The sequence below is a fragment of the Tripterygium wilfordii genome, chromosome 13 (assembly GCF_013401445.1).
Source record: "Tripterygium wilfordii isolate XIE 37 chromosome 13, ASM1340144v1, whole genome shotgun sequence".
Taxonomy (NCBI): domain Eukaryota; kingdom Viridiplantae; phylum Streptophyta; class Magnoliopsida; order Celastrales; family Celastraceae; genus Tripterygium; species Tripterygium wilfordii.
The window spans coordinates 1,462,771-1,485,042 of record NC_052244.1 but is presented as its reverse complement, the minus strand read 5'-3'; the positions used below and the strand labels follow the sequence as shown (position 1 = coordinate 1,485,042).

The 22,272-nt window shown below is 40.7% G+C and overlaps 1 protein-coding gene across 1 annotated transcript; it reads right to left on the bottom strand.

Annotated features, from left to right (window-relative positions):
• Positions 1–21,403: 21,403 nt before the first annotated feature.
• On the bottom strand, positions 21,404–22,272 carry LOC120013497. Its single transcript, XM_038865331.1, has one exon. The coding sequence runs from the start codon at positions 22,185–22,187 to the stop codon at positions 21,675–21,677; it is 513 nt and encodes a 170-aa protein (XP_038721259.1). The 5' UTR covers positions 22,188–22,272; the 3' UTR covers positions 21,404–21,674.

Here is a 22,272-nt window from a genome sequence, read left to right as displayed (position 1 = left end):
CACTCAACAAGTGTATGACGAAAGACGCGTAAGCTCATCTACATCTAGCGCCCCTGGCGTCCCATTAAGGAGCTCCCCAGGCGGCCCATTAAGGAGCGCCCTAGGCGGCCCAGTAAGGAGGGCCCTCGGCGTCCCAAGAGGGAGCGCCCTCGGCGTCCCAGGAGGGAGCGCCTCAACCGGAGACGTCCAACGTAACTAATCATCAAGAGACGAAAACCACTCACACCTCAGGTACGCGTCCTGCATCATATTCACATGTATTTGCATATGCATATACCCCGTACCATGTTGGTCATGCACCTAAACCATTATCTCCTATCGTGCCCCCGCCCCCTGAGGTAACAGTCGTCTGAGATCTCTGTCGAACCTGGCCCCGACAAATCATACAACCTAGCACGCCGTATCAAACGGCCTGCAGCCACCTTCTGACACCGAGCCGCCTGACCACTGTACACTCCGGACTTCAACCAACCAAAATAGGCCGCGTGTCCTGACACTCGACACCACCACCCCGTACCTGCCTACGAACTGTACCCAATATGTCAGTATTGGTCGGTTGGCTACCCCACTATAAAAGGCCCCCTCCCCCTCGGGAGCAAGGGGACGGAACCTGAGAGACTGAGACCCGTAGCCCTTTCATCTTCTTCAACCTTCAGCTCATTCATAGCGACCTCGCATCTTGCATCCACCATTCTCATACCAGCATTTGCACTTTACGATTCTTATATCTTTACTTTGACCAACATAATTTCGATTGACTGACTTGAGCGTCGGAGGTTCTTTGGCAGGTGTAGTAACCGGTTTTCGTCCGACCAAAAAATATAAAAATGTAAAATATAAAAATATAAAAACCAAAAAACAAAACAAAAACAAAAAAAAAACACAAAAAGTATAAGGGGGTGTGAGAGACAAAAGAGAGTGGAGTGAAAGAAAAAAAAAAGGGTATAAGGTGGCGTGGGAGACAAAAGAGAATGGAGAGAAAAGAGAAGAAAAAAAGAAGGAAAAAAAAAACAAAAGGGGAAGAAGAGGAGAGGAGAAAAATATAAAAAAAAAGAATGAAGAAAGGGAGAAGGAGAGAGGAGCCGCACAACAAGAAAAGAAGAAAAGGACAAAAAAAATAAATAAAACAAAACAAAAAAAAAAGTATAAGGTGGCGTGAGAGACAAAAGAGAGTGGGGAGAAAAAGAGAAGAAAAAGGAAGAAAAAAAAACAAAAAGGGAAGAAGAGGGAGGCGCCGCACAAGAAGAAAAGGGGGAGAAGGGAAGAAACCGGGGGAGGAGCAGCAGTAGAATCAGCAAGAAGAAGAAAAAGGTAACGATTCAATCACATTAATCTGAAATCTGGTTCTATTTTCTGTTTTTGTCTCCGGTGTTCTATTCCAGTGCCTCTATGCTCCCGTTCCTTTGAAGTCCTCATAATACCTTGCACTCAATTTGATTAGTTGGTGTTTGCTGGTTCGTGTTTTTGTTAAGGTGTTCATATTGTGGATTTTCTAGTCTGTGTTTCTATATTGTGTTTGCTAGTTCATTGTGTTTAGCTTGTTCATACTGTGTTCATTGTCGTTATGTTTGCTGGTTTCTGGTTTTATTTTTTTTTTTTGAGATCTCAATAGGTGATGTCATTGGTGGTTGATGTTAGGACTTGTACAGTATTTGGTTTTTGAAATGAGATCTAGTTGATTATAAATGGATTTTGCTCGCATTTGATCTCATCTTCTTGTTGGAGTTTGCGCTGCATTTTCATATGCTTTCCGTGTTGATATTTAGTCGTGGTGTCTAGAAATATTAAGAGATGAGAAATTGTTTATCTTGGGAAGAACTGTCCAGAATTATTTCCAATTGATCAGGTAGATTTTGTTGGAATATAATTTTGGCATATAGGATTTCCGGATCTGAATTGAAAACATTGGATTTATATGAAAATGAAAAATCATGTTTACGTGTGTAAATCTTTTAATGTGGTTCTGATTTAAATTGGTCCTTAATGTTACATTTGGGTATCCGATTTTGACATTCCCTTTATCTTGTTTTGTTTTTGGTTTGGACTGAACTTGACCCCACTTGGGCTGGAGGGCATACTTAGAAGATTTGGACCGGATTTGAGCAACGGGTCACATGGGCAATATTCGAATTGTTGTATAATATTTATATTTCTCATTTTATATTTGTCTTTTGTACATTATTGTAAAGTGTAAGCCTTGTAATAGTGTAGCAAAAATAGTAAAAATGCATACATGAATATTGTAGGGTGCTAGAAGCATATAGACATTAAGAAATGATCTTGTGAATGATGATTGCATTAGAATGCATGCTTAGGACCTTGATTTTTCACATTATGTCATGTCTTAGACGTATGCTAGGATTATTTGAATGTCATGAAAATAAATGCAACGCGTTAGTCATTGGATTAATCCAAGCCGTCTCACACTAATAAAACACATCAAGATTAAATTATGGAATCCTTATGTTTTGATTAAATACCAAAGAGCCTTCAAGATATTGGGGTTCCATTGGCATTCATTGAAAACATTTGGATTTCGTGGATCCGGAAAGCAAATGTGTTTTTAGGGATTAGGAGAATTTATTTACGGACTCAACGATGGGTTTAAAGATATTTGACCCATTCAATGAGCCATAAATGGATTCTTTCTTTTCTCATGAAGAACATAATTGTGAGTAAGACTTAAATTAAATATTTCTTGATTGTGGGCCCTTTTTGGTACATCAACCAAGTCCGCAAAAAATCCTTCTTCAAAAATATCCAAACCCACTCCAAGTGGTGCTTTATCCAATCTTTGGCCAAGCCGGGAATGACCTCAATGATCCCGTGCACCTTGTTCTCCAAACCACTCCAAGCGGATTTTTCATTTACATTCTAATAAGACCCATCAAAAATGAGATTTTCAAAAACAAATTAGAGCCAAATAGGAAAACATTTTTAAAGGTAACCGTTTTCGGGAGTTGTGGGGTGCCTAACACCTTCCCCATGCTCAATAGACCCCCTTGCCCATTTTTCTCGTAGACCAAAATGGATGTCCAATTGCATCCTAAAAATCAATTGGTGGCGGCTTCATTGTTTTTTTTCAAGCCGGTTGCTTCAGCTGGCGACTTCACTGGGGACATGGTTGTTGTACCAAAGGGGTCGGGCCTTGTTGTCTTGGTGTTTTCCTATTTGGTTGATTTGTTTATTTTTGTTGTACATGTTTTTTCAACATCTTGAGGAATCTAATGTGTTTGTTCATGATTGTAGATAAAATAACAGGTTTTTGGTTTCATAAAAATTTGAGTGTTGGTTGAGGATATGGTATGATCCCCCGCACACACATCACTATTCACATGCACACAAATGGCCCATAAAAACCGGGTCCTACTAGTGATTAGTGAGGGTTGATCTTTGCTTTTGATGGATTTTGTCCTCACGTAAGCAAGGAAAGACATCCTCCTGGATTGACGTCCCTTCAAGATATTGGGGGATGGGTTCCACTTCCAGATATGGGGTGTGAACTAACCTGATCCAGTGGCCTCTCGCGTAGCCGCGTTATAGTTAGATATGCCACCCATATGCACATTACATAACCCTAGATCCGGTTCGAGACCTTCAGAAATTGGTAGGAACCTGATTTTGTTAGGAACAATGGGGGATTCTCTTATCCTTAACTCCATTTATTTCCTGTACATTTAAATACCATGTACCTTTATTCCTCATTTACATGTTTATATGTATTTGATACATACCTGTATATATATATTCATCAAACCATACATGTACATGTCTTATACACTTGCCATGAATATGTTAGCCTAGGTTATGATACTTGCCATACGTGTCCATATATGCTTGCATGTTTGTTAATCACTCATACATGTTCATACATATCTTATATTCATCCTTTTCATGCCCCCATGCATTCACTAGGCACATTCTTTGCAATTGGACAAGAGGATGTTTGCGGAAGCAGTGATAGGAACCAGTGACATAAGACGAGACAACCCGTGGGAAACTAGAGATGTGTTGGAGAAATTGCAGGCAGAACTCGGAGATAGTTTAAAAGACGATTTACCATTGGGAATTGTTCGGAAGACACAGTTTCAAGAACAGGCACCACCAGGGTTAGCACAGTTTTGGGAGGCACAAAGTAATGAAGCACGCAATAATTTTGGGAAAATTTACGGACGTATTGGGCATCTATTAACTGTCAAAACACCGGTAACTCTTCTTCAGGCTGCTATGCATTTCTGGGACCCTGCATATCGCTGCTTTACTTTCAATACAACAGATTTGTCTCCTTTATTAGAAGAATATGGTCAGTTGTTGGGATATGATCCACATGTGAACAAGGTTTATAATCCGGAGGAAGTTACTGATGGAAGGAAGATTGTTCACCGTCTTTTACAGATAGAGCATACCAGGACTCCTGGAAAGGATAAAGGTAATATTTGGGTGTTTCCAATTGACAGGCTTGTGGGTTTCGCTCAGGGGAGGTTTGCAACTCCGGAAGGGCAGATGGCTTTTGCCCTTGCAGTGTATGGAGCAGTGTTATTTCCTTGTGCAGGAGGATATGTAGAAAAGAACGTGATTAAATTGGTTCACCTTGTCAAGTATGGTACCAATCCAATACCTGCAATGTTATGCGAGACAATCCGGTCCCTTAATCATTGTCGCATTCAAGGAGAAGGCAGCTTTCGGGGGTGTTCGCAATTATTAGGACTCTGGTTGGTGAGTCACTTAAAGTACCCAAAAAGAATCGGAGCTCCGATGATTGTATTTGAAGATCATACCCGGATGCTTAGAGATCCCATTCAGAATTTCAAGATGGCCGAGATGCAATCTAATGTACCAGCTGTTGACGTGTGGAGACAATTCCTAGAGGAATTAGAACCGAATGATACATTTGATCGAGCAACATGGTACAAGCCCAAAGGTTTGCTTTACAGATGTGGTAATTACAACTGGGTGCCTTTGGTGGGACCATGGGGAGGTACCAGTCAAGCACCTGCAATGTTCTTGCGTCAAGAGGCTGGCAATTTATGCACGCCAATTACACATGGCTTGTGGGAGTTTGAATTCGCGCATGGAGATGAGAAGGCGAAATATCTGTCTCACCAAGTGTTAGAAGCATGGAAAAGGACCCACATAATGGAGCGCGGAAGGCTTACTGCAGACCCGGAAGGGAAGTATCGATACGTGCAATGGCTCCAAGGAAGGAAGAAGACTATCACCCAGTGTCATAGCTTTGTTAGCATGAAAAAGAAAGAGACGATACCTGGTGGAAATGAAAATTCAGGTCTGGAAATACCATCAAATGAGCTTGAGGAAGCAGTAGACACCTTGATTGCTGAAGAGGTAGAAACAGCTCAGAATTCCTGGAGAGAAAAGTATAACAGATATAAGAACAAATGCAAAAAACTGAAAAAAAAGGTCCGTGGGGAGAGGGAAGCCCGAGAAGTAGAAAAAGGACAGTTTGATGCACTGAAGGAAAAGTTCTCGAAGCTACAGAAGAAGGTGAAGAAAAGAAAAGAGAAGGATGCAGCAAAACATTGTAGGACACAAGCAGAACTTCAAGAAATGCAGGAGCATATTCAGAGGCTAAATGAAGAACTTGCATCTCGGAAGGAGGACGCTTATCAACTGCAATTGCAGATGTATGTAGACAAAGAAGAGCAAAGAAGAATAGAAGCTGAGAAGAATAGATTGACAGACCAGATGAATGAGATGCTTGAAGAGAACCAGCAACAGATGGAAGGGATCACAACTTTAAGGGAACAGAATGATTATTTTCATTCAATGCTGGAGGAGGTCCAACAGGAGCAGACAAGTACCAAATTCAAAGTAAGGTTGATGATGAGTCGCTTGATGACCCTATCAGAATGGGCTGAGGTTTATGAACGACGTCTGCAGAAGTTGAGTTCCAATCCTATTTTGGAAATGCCAGAGTTGACACAGATATGGACATTTTTGGAAAATTTGAAAAGTGACTTACAGGAGCTTCAGAGGAGGTTGGATGCAATCCAAGCAGGAGGTGCTGTTATGGTTGAAATTCCGGTTGTTCAAGTGGACTGAATCAAATGTTTCTTCTTGTATGCTTCTAATGAATGAAATGAATAAAAGAAGACCACCTTGTTTTAATCCTCTTGTCCAATTACAAAGAACTCTAAGAAGCACATAAACCCACAATCATGCATATGCATAGTTAACAGATCTGATTAACTAATAAATGTTTCTTTCATCATGAAGGTGGCACATAAAAAAGAAAAAGCACCAATTCATTCATATCACCGTCATCCTTATCGTACCAGACTACAGTTGCGAATTGCTAGAACAATGGAGAACGAACAGCAGAAAGAGCTGATCCAGAAGCAGAGCCAGGAAATTACAGATCTGAAAGAGCAAATGGCTATGTTGATTACTCAGATGTCGCAGCTTATGAAAGGAAAAGCAGTTGCAGAAAGTTCAGCACAGAAAGGAGAGCCCATGCTTCAGCTTTATGACAACGCGGCAATGAACTTCTCAGGAAGTGCGCCGGTAGTTGGGCCAGCCCGGGATGGTGGATTTCCATCACTGGATTGCCAGCAGAAAACATATGTCATGCCCGTAGAGGCTAAAGGGGAGCAAGGAAGAGGTCTTACTATGGAGCAATACAAAAAGATGGAAAAATGGATGAATTCAATGGAAGGATTTGGGCCTGTTGGCGCTTTAAGTCCCTATAAGTTATGTCTGGTGAAGGATTTGATCATTCCTCCTGATTTCAAGCTTCCGGCTTTTACTCTCTTTGATGGTACTGGAATCCCTCTAGATCATCTGACCATGTATTGTCGGAGGATGCAGCCATATGTTCATGATGAAAAGATATTGATTCACTTTTTCCAGGAAAGTTTGACGGGGAGTGCAATTCGGTGGTTTACAAGCTTAGATCCGTCTACTGTTGAGACTTGGGAGGATCTGGCTAACTTATTCCTTAAGAAGTATGAGCATAACATGGAGAAGGTCCCTACCATCTATGATCTTCAGGGTACTGTCATGAAGGAAGGAGAAAGTTTTCGGGATTGGGCCCATAGATGGAGAGACTTAGCATCCCAGATGCACCCTCCATTGGCGGAACAAGATCTGGTTAATGCATTCATTGACGCACTTCGAGAGCCTTATACTTCAAAAATTGCTGGAGGGGGGCATGCAGGTTTAGGAGAAATGATCCGAGCAGGGGAACGTATTGAGAGATGCATGCAAAGAGGAAATATTAGCATTAGCGTCCCGATGCTTGAGAAGCCAGAGTATCAGAAGGGAGGGAAGATGAAGAAGAAGGAAAACGATGTGCATACCGTTAATTATAGTAGCAATCCCACTTATGGGTCTCCTACTTCTGATTACAGGCCGCGAAGCAATGCTCCCAGGCTGTCTAGTCCATATAACCACCACCTAAACTCAAATTCCTACTCGCCACCTCAGCATTCTTATCGACCACCTCAACAGACTTACCAACCACATCAGCAAGCTTATCGACCACCTCAGCAAGCTTACCAACCACCCCGCCAAAATTACCAAAACTTTGAAAATAACCCTAGACCCCGAAGGCAGATAGAGCAGTTCGCTCCGATACCCATGACTTATGCCCAATGTTATGACAAGTTATTGTCTAATTCAGCTATTGCACCTATCCCGGGAGGAGGACCCCAGAATCCACCTTATCCTCATTGGTACAACCCTGAGGTGACGTGTGCCTATCACGGGGATTCGCCTGGACATTCAATTGAAAATTGTCTGACCTTCAAGAGAATCGTGCAAAATATGGTCAATTCCGGATGGTTGAATTTTGATGGGATCAGAAAGCCCGATGTGACTACTAATCCTTTGCCGGATCATGGCAATGGAGGTACCAATGCTGTTGAGGGTTCAGGTGAGTTTAGGAGAAAAATTGCAGAGGTAACTATGTCTTTGAGTTTGGTGTTGGGTGCTTTGGAAAATGAAGGACTTATTAAAAGAGAAGAGTTGGACTTGACTCTGAGATACGATGGTTATGATGAGTTGAAGACTTGTGAATTTCACAAAGACATTGAGGGACATTCTCTGGAGAATTGTTTTCAATTTCAAGCAAAGGTGCAGGATTTGATTGATAGCAAGAAAGTAGTATTTGGTGTGAAGTCAGGGTGCTTGAATGCAGCCAATGTTATTGGGGATGAATTCTATAAAGGACCAAGGCCTGGTGGGAGGGCGAAGCCAATTGTTTTGCAATACTTTTTAGAAGATCAACCGTTTGTCAAAAGTCCACACCCTTCAAAGCCTTCTTATGTGAGTGATAAGGCTGTTCCATGGGTATACGAGAAAAATGATCCTGAGGTTGCTGTGGATAACATCTCAGGGGTGAGTAGGATAACCCGAACTGGACGGGTTTATTCTCGTGAGGAGTCAGGTGACCCAATGTCAGGAGCGGAAGCTGAAAGGAAAAGGAAGGGAAAGGACGTTGTAGGAGCGGAAGAGAATTTGAAAGATTTGAAGAAAAATCAGATTGTATGTAAGGAAATTAAGAAAGCAGTGACTGATGGAGAAATTCAGGAGTTTCTGAAGATTGTCCGTCAAAGCGAATATATGATTGTAGACCAGTTGAAAAAGACCCCAGCAAAGATTTCCATCTTAGAATTAATCATGAGTTCGGAGCCACACCGTAAAGTGTTGTTGAGAATGTTGAATCAGGCCTATGTGCCAGAAAAGATACCGACAGAATCTTTTGACGGGATCGTCGGAAATGTGCTCGCAACTCACTTATTATCATTTACTGAAGAGGAGATTCCAGATGAAGGGATGGGACATAACAAGGCATTGCATATTTCTGCCATGTGTAGGGGTTTTGAAGTGGCGAGTATCTTGATTGACAACGGATCGTCGTTGAATATCCTACCAAAGGAGACTTTTGATAGGCTGCCAATTGATAAATCATATTTGAAGCAAGTACTGGTGGTGGCTAAAGCCTTCGATGGAACCAGGAAGGAGATAATGGGGGAGATCGAGGTCCCTCTGGAGATCGCAAATGTCACATTCAATGTCCCCTTTATGGTGATGGATATATCGCCTACTTACAGTTGCTTGTTAGGGAGGCCGTGGATTCATACTGCTGGGGCAGTACCGTCGTCTTTACATCAGAATCTCAAATTCGCTCATGGAGGGAGAGTCTACATTGTTAAAGGCCAGTCGGAATGGATGGTGGCTAGCATTTCAAACTCACTCCATATCGATGCGCCCATGCAGGGGATTGAAAGCTCCTTCCAGTCCTTTGAAATTGCTACTGCCAGTTTTGTGAAGGAGGAGCAGCTTCTGGTGCAGCCCCGTTTATCAAAAGTGGCTAAGTTTATTGGAAGAATTATGTTGAAGATGGGATTCCGACCAGGAGGAGGTTTAGGCAAAAAGGAACAGGGGATAAAGAAGCCAATAGCTGTATTGAAACAGGCTGAGCGCTGGGGGCTTGGGTATAAGCCCAGTAGAACTGATAAGGTCCAGGCCCAAGCTGAGAAACAGGCAAGGCGAATCGCTCGTTTTGAGGGTCGAGAGCTGAATATTCTGAAAAGGTCAATCCCCTGGTTGTATGACAGTTTCATGTTTGGAGATTTCTTGGAAAAGGTCAATCCACTCAGTGCAGAGGCAATTCCAGGGAAATTGACCCTTGATTTTCCCGTCGATCAAGTTGAAAGGAGTCTAGCTGGGGCAAATTTTGAAGAGCTATGTGACCAGTTGGAAGATTTTCATGTTGCTGCTATAGAGGAAGATCAGAACTTTGTTGCTAAGCCTTATTTTGTCATTCCTCGGCCTCCAGGCTTTGAGCTCAACAACTGGACCAGTTTTGAACTGCCAGTCTCGATCAACAGCCTTCAAGAGTAATCTCCATATGCACTATGATCTGTGGTCTAGCTCACGGCCACTGATTGGGTTTTTGTAATGAGCATGTCTTTACTTTATCTTTTGATGAATTCGCATAGTATGGCCTTTGCATGTTCTCATGTTTCTGATGATTCTGCTATGCTTATCATAAATAAAAATCTTTGCTCAAAATTCTCACATCTATTCACCTTATTTCACACATCACTTCTAAAAAATCCAAATCTCACACATTCCATTTTAACAGGACTGAAATTGATGATAATAAAAAAGATGAACCGAATGAACCAGATTTTGGGGCACCCATTAACAATGTTGAATCTGATTCCGACACTGAGGATGAATTTGAGATGTCGCCAGAAATGTTAAGGCAAGTTAACCAAGAGGAGAAGATAGTTCAGCCGCATAAAGAGATAACTGAGGTTGTTAACTTGGGAACTGAAGATCAGAAAAAGGAGGTTAGGATTGGTGCAGCTTTTGAAGGAGGAGATAGAAAAAGATTGATAGGTTTGCTGCATGAATATCAGGACGTTTTTGCATGGTCATATCAAGATATGCCAGGACTTGATACCAACATAGTGGTCCATAAATTGCCATTAAAACCAGATTGTCTGCCAGTGAAGCAAAAGTTGAGAAGATTGAAGCCGGAAATGCTTTTGAAGATTAGAGATGAAGTAAAAAAGCAATTTGATGCAGGATTCCTTGCTGTAGCAAAATACCCTGATTGGGTTGCAAATATCGTACCAGTCCCAAAGAAAGACGGTAAGGTTCGGATGTGCGTGGATTACAGGGATCTTAATCGGGCGAGCCCGAAAGATGACTTTCCTTTACCCCAAATTGACATATTAGTAGACAATACTGCTAAACATTTTGCGTTCTCCTTCATGGATGGATTCTCAGGATATAACCAGATCAAGATGGCACCGGAAGATCAGGAGAAAACTACTTTCATCACTTTATGGGGTACCTTTTGTTACAAAGTCATGCCATTTGGTCTCAAAAATGCGGGAGCTACTTATCAGCGAGCCATGGTTACTCTGTTTCATGATATGATGCATAAAGAGATTGAGGTGTATGTGGATGACATGATTGCTAAGTCAAAAGAGGATGAAGATCACGTGATTAACCTAGAGAAGTTGTTCAAGAGGTTGAGAAGGCACCAATTGAAGTTGAATCCCTCGAAATGCACATTTGGGGCAACCTCAGGGAAGTTGTTGGGTTTTATTGTCAGTAGGAGAGGTATTGAAGTAGACCCGGATAAAGTGAAGGCGATTATAGAGATGCCGGCCCCTCGCACCGAGAAAGAAGTCAGAGGTTTCTTAGGGAAACTCAATTACATTGCAAGGTTCATTTCACAGTTGACAACTACGTGTGAGCCAATTTTTAAGTTACTTCGGAAGAATAACCCATCAGAATGGAATGATGAATGTCAAAGTGCCTTTGAGAGAATTAAACAGTATTTACAAAATCCACCGGTCTTGATGCCTCCGATTGCTGGGAGCCCGCTTATTCTCTACTTGACTGTGTCGGACAATTCGATGGGGTGTATGTTAGGGCAACATGATTCATCCGGGAGGATAGAGCATGCAATCTACTACTTGAGCAAGAAATTCACTAGTTGTGAGACAAACTACTCCATGTTGGAGAAGACTTGTTGTTCATTGGCATGGGTTGCGCATAGGCTCAGGCAATATATGTTGTATCACACTACTTGGTTGATCTCGAGGATGGACCCAATCAAGTATATTTTTGAAAAACCTTCTCTTTCGGGGAGGATTGCAAAATGGCAGATGTTGTTGTCAGAATACGATATTTTGTATGTTGCTCAGAAGGCAGTGAAGGGAAGTGCAATAGCAGATTACTTAGCAGAACAGGCGATTGATGACTCTCAGCCTATGAATCCAGGGTTCCCAGATGGAGAAATCTTGTCCTTAGAAATGGAGAGCCGGAAAGATATGGACGGATGGGTTATGTTGTTTGATGGCGCTTCTAATATAGTTGGTAATGGGATTGGGGCTGTGCTTATTTCTCCAGAGGGAAAAGTTACCCCGTTTACTGCTAAGCTTTATTTCAACTGTACCAATAATGTGTCTGAGTATGAGGCCTGTGCCATGGGAATTCAAGCTGCTATTGATGTTGGGATTAAAAAGCTTCAGGTTTATGGTGACTCTCAATTGGTGATCAGGCAATTGTGTGACGAATGGGAAACCAGGGATGCCAAGTTAGTCCCGTATTATCAACACATCAAAAAGTTAATCAAATTTTTTGACTGTGTGGAATTTGATCATATTCCAAGAGAAGAAAACCAGATGGCAGATGCTTTGGCCACTTTGGCAGCCATGTTTGGTTTGGACCCTCGAGGAGAAGTGGAGGTTATCAAGATTGAGAAACGTGAAATTCAGGCACACTGTTTGAATATAGTAGCAGAACCTGATGGCAAACCCTGGTATTATGATGTAAAACAGTATTTGGAGAAAGGAGAATACCCTCCAGAGGCCTCAGATAATGACAAACGCACCATCCGAAGACTCTCAAGCTCCTTTTTCTTGGATAAAAATGTATTGTATAAGAGAAGCTCGGGATTTGTGCTTCTTCGATGCGTGGATATTGATGAAGCCAAGCAGATTATGGAAGAGATTCATGAAGGAATATGTGGTACTCATTCAAGTGGATATTCAATGGCAAGGAAGATATTGCGAGCCGGTTACTATTGGCTTACCATGGAAAGAGATTGTATTAGATATGCAATCAGATGCCATAAGTGCCAGATTTATGCTAATAAAACTCATGTCCCAGTGAACCCTCTGCGGGTATTAGCAGCACCTTGGCCCTTTTCAATGTGGGGTATCGATGTTATTGGCCCTATCGAGCCCAAAGCTTCCAACGGACATCGTTTCATCCTGGTTGCAATTGATTATTTTACAAAGTGGGTGGAAGCAAATTCTTATGCTAAAGTGACAAGTAACGTTATCGCCCGATTCTTGAGAAAAGATATTGTATGTCGCTATGGGGTTCCCGAAAGGATCATTACTGACAATGGCACGAATTTCAACAGCAAGATAGTAAATGATTTATGCGAGCAGTTCAAAATCAAGCATCATAATTCATCTCCTTATCGTCCCAAGATGAACGGGGCTGTTGAGGCAGCTAACAAAAATATCAAGAAAATCATCCAGAAGATGACAGAGAATTACAAAGATTGGCATGAAAAGCTTCCTTTTGCTTTATATGGGTACCGGACTTCTGTGCGTACATCCACTGGTGAAAGTCCTTTTGCTTTAGTATATGGGACAGAGGCGGTCCTTCCCATTGAAGTAGAAATCCCTTCGCTAAGAGTAGTGATGGAGGCCAACTTGGAGGAGACGGAGTGGGTCCGAGCCCGGTACGAACATCTAAATTTTATTGAGGAAAGAAGATTGGGAGCACTTTGTAGAGGACAACTTTATCAAAGACGAATGATAAGAGCACATCACAAGAGAGTGCGTCCTCGTTGTTTCAGAGGAGGGGATTTAGTACTAAAGATGATTCAGCCGCCTCAAAGAGATCGCCATGGAAAATGGACTCCTACCTACGAGGGACCATATGTGGTGAAGAAAGCATTCTCCGGTGGAGCAGTAATTTTGACAAGGATGGATGGAGATGATTTGCCTCACCCAGTAAATGTTGAGGTTCTCAGGCAGTATTATGCTTAAAAAAAAAAAAAAAAAAAAAAAAGAAAAAGAAAAAAAAAGACCCGCTAGAGTGAAAACCCGAAAGGGCGCTCTAGGCAAAAATTAGGGACAAAATAAGAAAAATCCCGCTAGAGTGACAGCCTGAAAAGGCGCTCTAGGCAAAAATTAGGGACAATAAGAACTTTTATTGGAGTGAAAACCCTCACGGGTACTCTAATTATGGCTGCAAGAAAGGAGGTCGAGACATGAGTCTGTTGGTTGTTAACTTGTCTTGCATTGACATTGGTGTGGAGTACAGAATCGACCTCGTAGTTGCTAGATTGGAGGACAGTTATTTGGGCAAGCACCCAAAACTGGGGCAGTTCTCGGGATGCTCTTTAGGCTATCATTTGTTTGTTCGTTAAACAGAATGAGAAGTTTGTTGGCAAAAATGGAGGACTCAGAGACAGTCTCAGACGAGTCAGATTTGATCATTGTTAATTGGGTGCACACCAAAACTGGGGCAGTTTTGGTGGAATCTTTGAATTATTACATATTTCATCTTGGAGAAGTTGGGTTTGTCCCTTCTTCCTTTGACTTCTCTACATTCTTGTACATACCTTTGTCAATCGGCACTCGTCCTTTCAATAAAAATGGTGAAGAAATTCATTTCTGTAGTTTTGTCACTTGTGGCATCTGTTTTCCATACCCCAACTCCATTCTCAATCCATGTTCCAAAAAGTTTATCACCTGCATTCATTAATTGACATGCATGGCTATACTATTGAATTTATCACTGATAAAGTTTTGACAGGAAATGTGGAATATGCATTAGGACATTACTCTTGCTAGGAATTTGATTGGATTTTGGCATCCTAAGCTGGAAAGGATTTGAATAAAAGACTTGAAGCCGAGGTAAGCATTAGCAGGAAAGGGAAGATCATAATCATGTGACGCGCACAACGAAATGAAAATAAATCCAGATGAATTGGCAGCCTTGAACTCAAAAGTGGGCACACATGCAAATAAGCATAAAACAAAAAAAGAGATAGCTGAAGGGTTGAGTTTGGGAATGAGCGAGAGCCTTTGCTAATCGGCATAGAGAAGATACATTGAAAATCCAGAGTCAGAAAATCAAACCCTACAAAGAAGCAGATTTGTTCTAGCAATTCGCAACTGTACGCGTGACTGAGGACGACAGAGCCTTGAGAGAGCATGCATTCACTCGTTAATGAGACAGCCATATTTGAGCAAAATAGGTCATTACATGCATCATTTTTGCATATGGTTTGTCCTCTTTGTATTATGGCAGGTTTATGCAGAAGATACCGCTTGGACGCAGTCATTCTCCTCAAATCAAAGCATATCATCTGCTCGAAACATCTTTCTGTCAAGGTGAGATTACAAAAACTCCCGAGCAGCTTTTCTCAAAAAAAAAAAAAAACAAAAAACAAAACAAAACAAAAAAAAACAAAAAAAAAAAACAACAAAAAAAAAACAAAAAACAAAACAAAACAAAAAACAAAAAAACAAAAAACAAAAAACAAAACAAAAAAAAAAAAAAAAAAACAAAAAACAAAAAATCTGTTTTCAGCCAAGTCGGGAATGGCTCCAGTGATCCCGAGCAATTTTTCTCAAACAAAAAAAGCATTGGCCAAGCCGGGGATGGCCCTATGATCCCGTGCACATTGTCTTTTTCAATTTACAAAACCCACTCCAAGTGGGATTTCATTCAAGCATTGGCCAAGCCGGGGATGGCCCTATGATCCCGTGCACATTGTCTTTTTCAATTTACAAAACCCACTCCAAGTGGGATTTCATTCAAGCATTGGCCAAGCCGGGGATGGCCCTATGATCCCGTGCACATTGTCTTTTTCAAATTACAAAACCCACTCCAAGTGGGATTTCATTCAAGCATTGGCCAAGCCGGGGATGGCCCTATGATCCCGTGCACATTGTCTTTTTCAATTTACAAAACCCACTCCAAGTGGGATTTCATTCAAGCATTGGCCAAGCCGGGGATGACCCTATGATCCCGTGCACATTGTCTTTTTCAATTTACAAAACCCACTCCAAGTGGGATTTCATTCAAGCATTGGCCAAGCTGGGGATGGCCCTATGATCCCGTGCACATTGTCTTTTTCAATTTACAAAACCCACTCCAAGTGGGATTTCATTCAAGCATTGGCCAAGCCGGGGATGGCCCTATGATCCCGTGCACATTGTCTTCTTCAATTTACAACACCCACTCCAAGTGGGATTTCTTTCAAGCATTGGTCAAGCCGGGGATGGCCCTATGATCCCGTGCACAAATGATCCTGAGCACCATCAGCCAAGCTGGGAATGCCTACAGTGATCCCAAGCACTTTTTCAGCCAAGCCGGGAATGGCTACAGTGATCCCGAGCATCTTTCCTTATCCTTTCCGTACGAAATTCGGTTAACTATACCTTTGTCTGCCTTTTACTTCATAAAAGACATACAAAGGGGGGCAGCTGTAGTAACCGGTTTTCGTCCGACCAAAAAATATAAAAATGTAAAATATAAAAATATAAAAACCAAAAAACAAAACAAAAACAAAAAAAAACACAAAAAGTATAAGGGGGTGTGAGAGACAAAAGAGAGTGGAGTGAAAGAAAAAAAAAAAGGGTATAAGGTGGCGTGGGAGACAAAAGAGAATGGAGAGAAAAGAGAAGAAAAAAAGAAGGAAAAAAAAAACAAAAGGGGAAGAAGAGGAGAGGAGAAAAATATAAAAAAAAAGAATGAAGAAAGGGAGAAGGAGAGAGGAGCCGCACAACAAGAAAAGAAGAAAAGGACAAAAAAAATAAATAAAACAAAACAAAAAAAAAAGTATAAGGTGGCGTGAGAGACAAAAGAGAGTGGGGAGAAAAAGAGAAGAAAAAGGAAGAAAAAAAAACAAAAAGGGAAGAAGAGGGAGGCGCCGCACAAGAAGAAAAGGGGGAGAAGGGAAGAAACCGGGGGAGGAGCAGCAGTAGAATCAGCAAGAAGAAGAAAAAGGTAACGATTCAATCACATTAATCTGAAATCTGGTTCTATTTTCTGTTTTTGTCTCCGGTGTTCTATTCCAGTGCCTCTATGCTCCCGTTCCTTTGAAGTCCTCATAATACCTTGCACTCAATTTGATTAGTTGGTGTTTGCTGGTTCGTGTTTTTGTTAAGGTGTTCATATTGTGGATTTTCTAGTCTGTGTTTCTATATTGTGTTTGCTAGTTCATTGTGTTTAGCTTGTTCATACTGTGTTCATTGTCGTTATGTTTGCTGGTTTCTGGTTTTATTTTTTTTTTTTGAGATCTCAATAGGTGATGTCATTGGTGGTTGATGTTAGGACTTGTACAGTATTTGGTTTTTGAAATGAGATCTAGTTGATTATAAATGGATTTTGCTCGCATTTGATCTCATCTTCTTGTTGGAGTTTGCGCTGCATTTTCATATGCTTTCCGTGTTGATATTTAGTCGTGGTGTCTAGAAATATTAAGAGATGAGAAATTGTTTATCTTGGGAAGAACTGTCCAGAATTATTTCCAATTGATCAGGTAGATTTTGTTGGAATATAATTTTGGCATATAGGATTTCCGGATCTGAATTGAAAACATTGGATTTATATGAAAATGAAAAATCATGTTTACGTGTGTAAATCTTTTAATGTGGTTCTGATTTAAATTGGTCCTTAATGTTACATTTGGGTATCCGATTTTGACATTCCCTTTATCTTGTTTTGTTTTTGGTTTGGACTGAACTTGACCCCACTTGGGCTGGAGGGCATACTTAGAAGATTTGGACCGGATTTGAGCAACGGGTCACATGGGCAATATTCGAATTGTTGTATAATATTTGTATTTCTCATTTTATATTTGTCTTTTGTACATTATTGTAAAGTGTAAGCCTTGTAATAGTGTAGCAAAAATAGTAAAAATGCATACATGAATATTGTAGGGTGCTAGAAGCATATAGACATTAAGAAATGATCTTGTGAATGATGATTGCATTAGAATGCATGCTTAGGACCTTGATTTTTCACATTATGTCATGTCTTAGACGTATGCTAGGATTATTTGAATGTCATGAAAATAAATGCAACGCGTTAGTCATTGGATTAATCCAAGCCGTCTCACACTAATAAAACACATCAAGATTAAATTATGGAATCCTTATGTTTTGATTAAATACCAAAGAGCCTTCAAGATATTGGGGTTCCATTGGCATTCATTGAAAACATTTGGATTTCGTGGATCCGGAAAGCAAATGTGTTTTTAGGGATTAGGAGAATTTATTTACGGACTCAACGATGGGTTTAAAGATATTTGACCCATTCAATGAGCCATAAATGGATTCTTTCTTTTCTCATGAAGAACATAATTGTGAGTAAGACTTAAATTAAATATTTCTTGATTGTGGGCCCTTTTTGGTACATCAACCAAGTCCGCAAAAAATCCTTCTTCAAAAATATCCAAACCCACTCCAAGTGGTGCTTTATCCAATCTTTGGCCAAGCCGGGAATGACCTCAATGATCCCGTGCACCTTGTTCTCCAAACCACTCCAAGCGGATTTTTCATTTACATTCTAATAAGACCCATCAAAAATGAGATTTTCAAAAACAAATTAGAGCCAAATAGGAAAACATTTTTAAAGGTAACCGTTTTCGGGAGTTGTGGGGTGCCTAACACCTTCCCCATGCTCAATAGACCCCCTTGCCCATTTTTCTCGTAGACCAAAATGGATGTCCAATTGCATCCTAAAAATCAATTGGTGGCGGCTTCATTGTTTTTTTTCAAGCCGGTTGCTTCAGCAGGTACCCCACCGGTGCCCAAGTTCTTGGATCTCAATCTTGCTTTGTTTCACAGGACCCCGCTGTAGAAGGCCTTCATATAAATTACGTTGACTATTCAACGATTGTAGATTCGGGTATCTACAACCGTCAACGCAGAGACAACTGAAAAATGTCAAGCAGGTGCAACAATGATTTACTTTGAGGATATTCTTCGCCATCTCAATCTCAAGAGGATCTGAATCACTCAAAACAATGATCGGCTTCACCTGTTCAAAATTTAGATGACAAAAATGAAAATAACTGAAAATATAACAAAATGAATTGGCTCCAGTCAGCCATGCATACCTCTCTTACTAGTGTCTCAGTGTTTAGTAATTCAATGGCATCCGCCATTTTATTTGGAACACCATTCTGTGATGGCAGAAATTCTATTTTTGAATGCTCCTTCGAGGACTCCCTTCCTCTTCCAAGTTCCAACACTTGGAATAAAACGACCACGACTCATGGGCTTATTAATCCCACAGCCTTGCAGCCCAAGGGCCGCACAATGAGAGATGCCTGGATCCTCACCTTCCCACCAGATATCCTCGGGAGAGATCTGAGGGCATAAGGAAATATTATTTTCCTGTATAGAATTAAAAAAAAACTAGGAAAGGAAATATTTCAATTGATAAACATAAGCAAAACACCCGCAAGGACCATCAATAAATAGCTATCTTGGAACAAAGGACATAGTGTCAATGCAAACAACTACTAGTAAGTACAAGTCGTCATATCATCTAAGCCTTTATCCCAAAAGTTGGGGGTCGACTACATGAGTCTATGAGAAAATCAATGGGATCCACTACGTGTATTTGTTTCCGGCTTTCTGCCATTCATTTATATCTAGATCATGTTTTCATCAACTCCTCCTGTTGAATCCATATCATTTCTTTCTACTTCAAGCCATGTCTTTTTAATAATGGAAAACACTTCTTCTTTTTTTCCTTATACGCGAATTCCACTCAGCTCATATAATATTGAGAATTCAAAGAAGAATCAGACACGACATAGTTCAATCGATAAGAAGAAGGAACGGAATACCACTGCTATCTGAAACTCGGTAGTTCATACGACGATCAGCTAGAATCGAAGCTCTGTTATGAGAGCAAAACAACCACACCAAGAAACTGAGCAAAACCTGCAAATCTGGAGATAAATAGCGTGCCGAAGCCAATGAGATCTTCAAGAACTGAAAAACCTGCATATCTGTTTTAACGAGCGAGAGGGTTTTTGGATAAAAGGAGGGAAAGGAGGAATCCCAATTTGATTAGAGGAGGGTACGAGGACACAGATAAAACAAAATGGACATGGAGCTGCGCTTTTATACAACGTTTAAGAGACCGGGGACATGAATCGGGTATGCGAGCGGCTCGTATCAAAGCCCAGCCCATTATACTTTTCCCTTCTTTTTTTTTTAAATGGCTATGAACGATAATATTAGGGCACTTGCAATGATAAAGTGTTATTGGGCCAACAAAGATATTATCTTTTAGTGATGTGACTGTATTGTAAAATGTGTTTTGCTTATATGGTTGTATTGGGATAAGTGTTTTGCTGATGTGGATGTATTGGTATTTGATGTTTTGATGTAGTTTTGTTGTGGAAAATATGGAGAAATGAAATGTTGTTAGCCTTCATGTTGGGTGGGAAGAGAAATTGTATAGAAATTTGTGTTTTGCTGAAGTGACTATATTAAAATACGTGTTTGACTTGATTTTTTGTGTAATTGAGGTGAGATCGGGTCAACATTTTTGTTGGCCCAACAAATAAGAATACGTGTTTTACAGCTTTCTCCGGGCGGGCCCTAGTATTTACACCTTTGTCCGGGCGGGGCCTAGTTTGACTGTTGACCCAAATCCAATGCACTTGGTCTGGGCCTGGGTCCCACGAATTTTAATATTGACAATCTGTCTGAATCTGAAAGGCCAGGCCCATATCAATTGTGTGCGTTTTAAGTTTGAACTATATATACCCCTGATGGATCTTGCAATGCCACAAGCATTTGGCCCAAGCCCAATGGGAACGGATCCCATTTTGAGACTATTTTTGGTCCAAATAATTCACATACATTTGTATCACCTGGTTTAGTAGGTGGGGTCACAAGTCTCTGTAATGTCAAGTTTGGTGGTGTTAGGGTGAGCTACCGAGTGACGAAGGGGTTTAGTGCTCTAAATCTCACATCGTTTCGAAGGAAGAGTGAAGTGCATAATATAATATGTCAAATCTCTTAATCTAGTGAACGTGTTTTCTAATCTAGTGCCGTGCTGGCTAGTATTAACTAACTCAAAACAGACAATATTCACTAGACTCAGGGAGTACCTTACATTCAAGTTTGAACAATGAAGCATAGATGCACATATTTTGTTGCCCATATATATGTATGTGTGTTAGCTTAATGTCGTGTACTAATGACGTCCGACAATATTTTTTCTTTATATTTGCAGATATATTTGTTTCTTTCCCTTTTAGTGGCCAATTGTATAGATATAGATAGAACGGATGGCCAGATGGGGCCCCAGACAACAACTTTAGCGTTTCTGATAGTATTTAATTTGAATCCATAAAGAAGATGGAAGCAGTGATTGAAATTGGGATTTTGCAGCAAATTTGAGAAATCTTTATTGGAAGAAGTAGTTTCCAATGGCAATGATAGAAACTTTTGTTTTGCTCGAGAGATTGGTAAATTCAAACCTGCTTGTTGACAATTGATTGATGTGGTGAGTAGCAGCATGCTTGTGGGTTCCAACTCCACACACGTATTGGACTTGGATGGAGATTAGGTAGACCAATAGCCTAGCTGTATATATGAGGATTGCCCCCAGTAGTCCACATCTAATCAACTTTGGTATTATATCTATATATAATGCAAAATGATTTAAGGCAATCACCACCGAAATGATCACGAGCTTCAATTAATTTTTATTTTGTTATATTTTGTGGATCCGGTTCATTTGGTTTGTTTTTCGTTTTCTCGTATTTTCTAAATTAGAAAACCAAACGTATTTTCGAGATTATTTTTTTATTTTTTGGGAAATAAGAATAAAAAAAAATACATGAAAAATAAAACATACCAAATAGACCCAAAATTTAAATTCTAATCATTGGTACAATTTCTAGAGAAGAATTGCACAAACACCCAAAACCCCCCAATCATGAAATAGAATCTCTCAAATCCCACTCCAATATCAAGAAAAATCCATATAAAAAAAAGAAAAGAAAGACCTCCTAGATAATTTGTGCATTAGCTATTTGCTTTCCTAGATAATTTACCTGCCTGGCAGTGTAGGCAGCACAGAAGAATAGGAGAGCAAATTAAAATTAGAAACCAATTAAGCTACAAGCTTCTAGCCAGCATTTCCTGGAACATCCTATATGACTCCTGCTTCTCCAACAGAAACTTCTCATGGCAGTTGGCAATGAACAAATCCGCTAGCCGATTAATCTCATTCTTCTTCTCCTCTTCATCATCAACTGACTCTTCAAGCCATTGAAGGTAAACTGATAACCCTGCACCCTCTTCACACTGCTCATCAGTTGAAATGATAGAGTTCCACGAGGGATCATAGTACCAGCTGCTGCTGCAGTTCTCACTAGCTGCTTCTAAAACCCGAGCCGGCACCGGTACCACATGTGAATTAGAGCACCAGTTATAGTGCAGCCTAAATGAATCCAAGACTCTCTTCCTGTTCTTGTACTTATTCCTAGCACTAGTTTTTGTGAGCTGGGTTTCTTTGATAATGTCTCTGATAATGGATTTTGCTTTGGCCATGACACGAACGATGCGGCAAACGTGTGAGACTATGAGGGTGTGGATTAGGGTTTTGATCTTGACGGAGCTTGATTTCATTGAGAAAATTTGAGGAGGGTGGAGGGCTTTGGAGGGAATAGATCCGGCTCTTGAGTCTTGAGCCTAGAGAATTAATTTTGAGCTT

Bases quoted from the DNA above. Each gene is read 5' to 3' on its own strand.
- LOC120013497 (XM_038865331.1), bottom strand. From the start codon at position 22,187: ATGAAATCAAGCTCCGTCAAGATCAAAACCCTAATCCACACCCTCATA.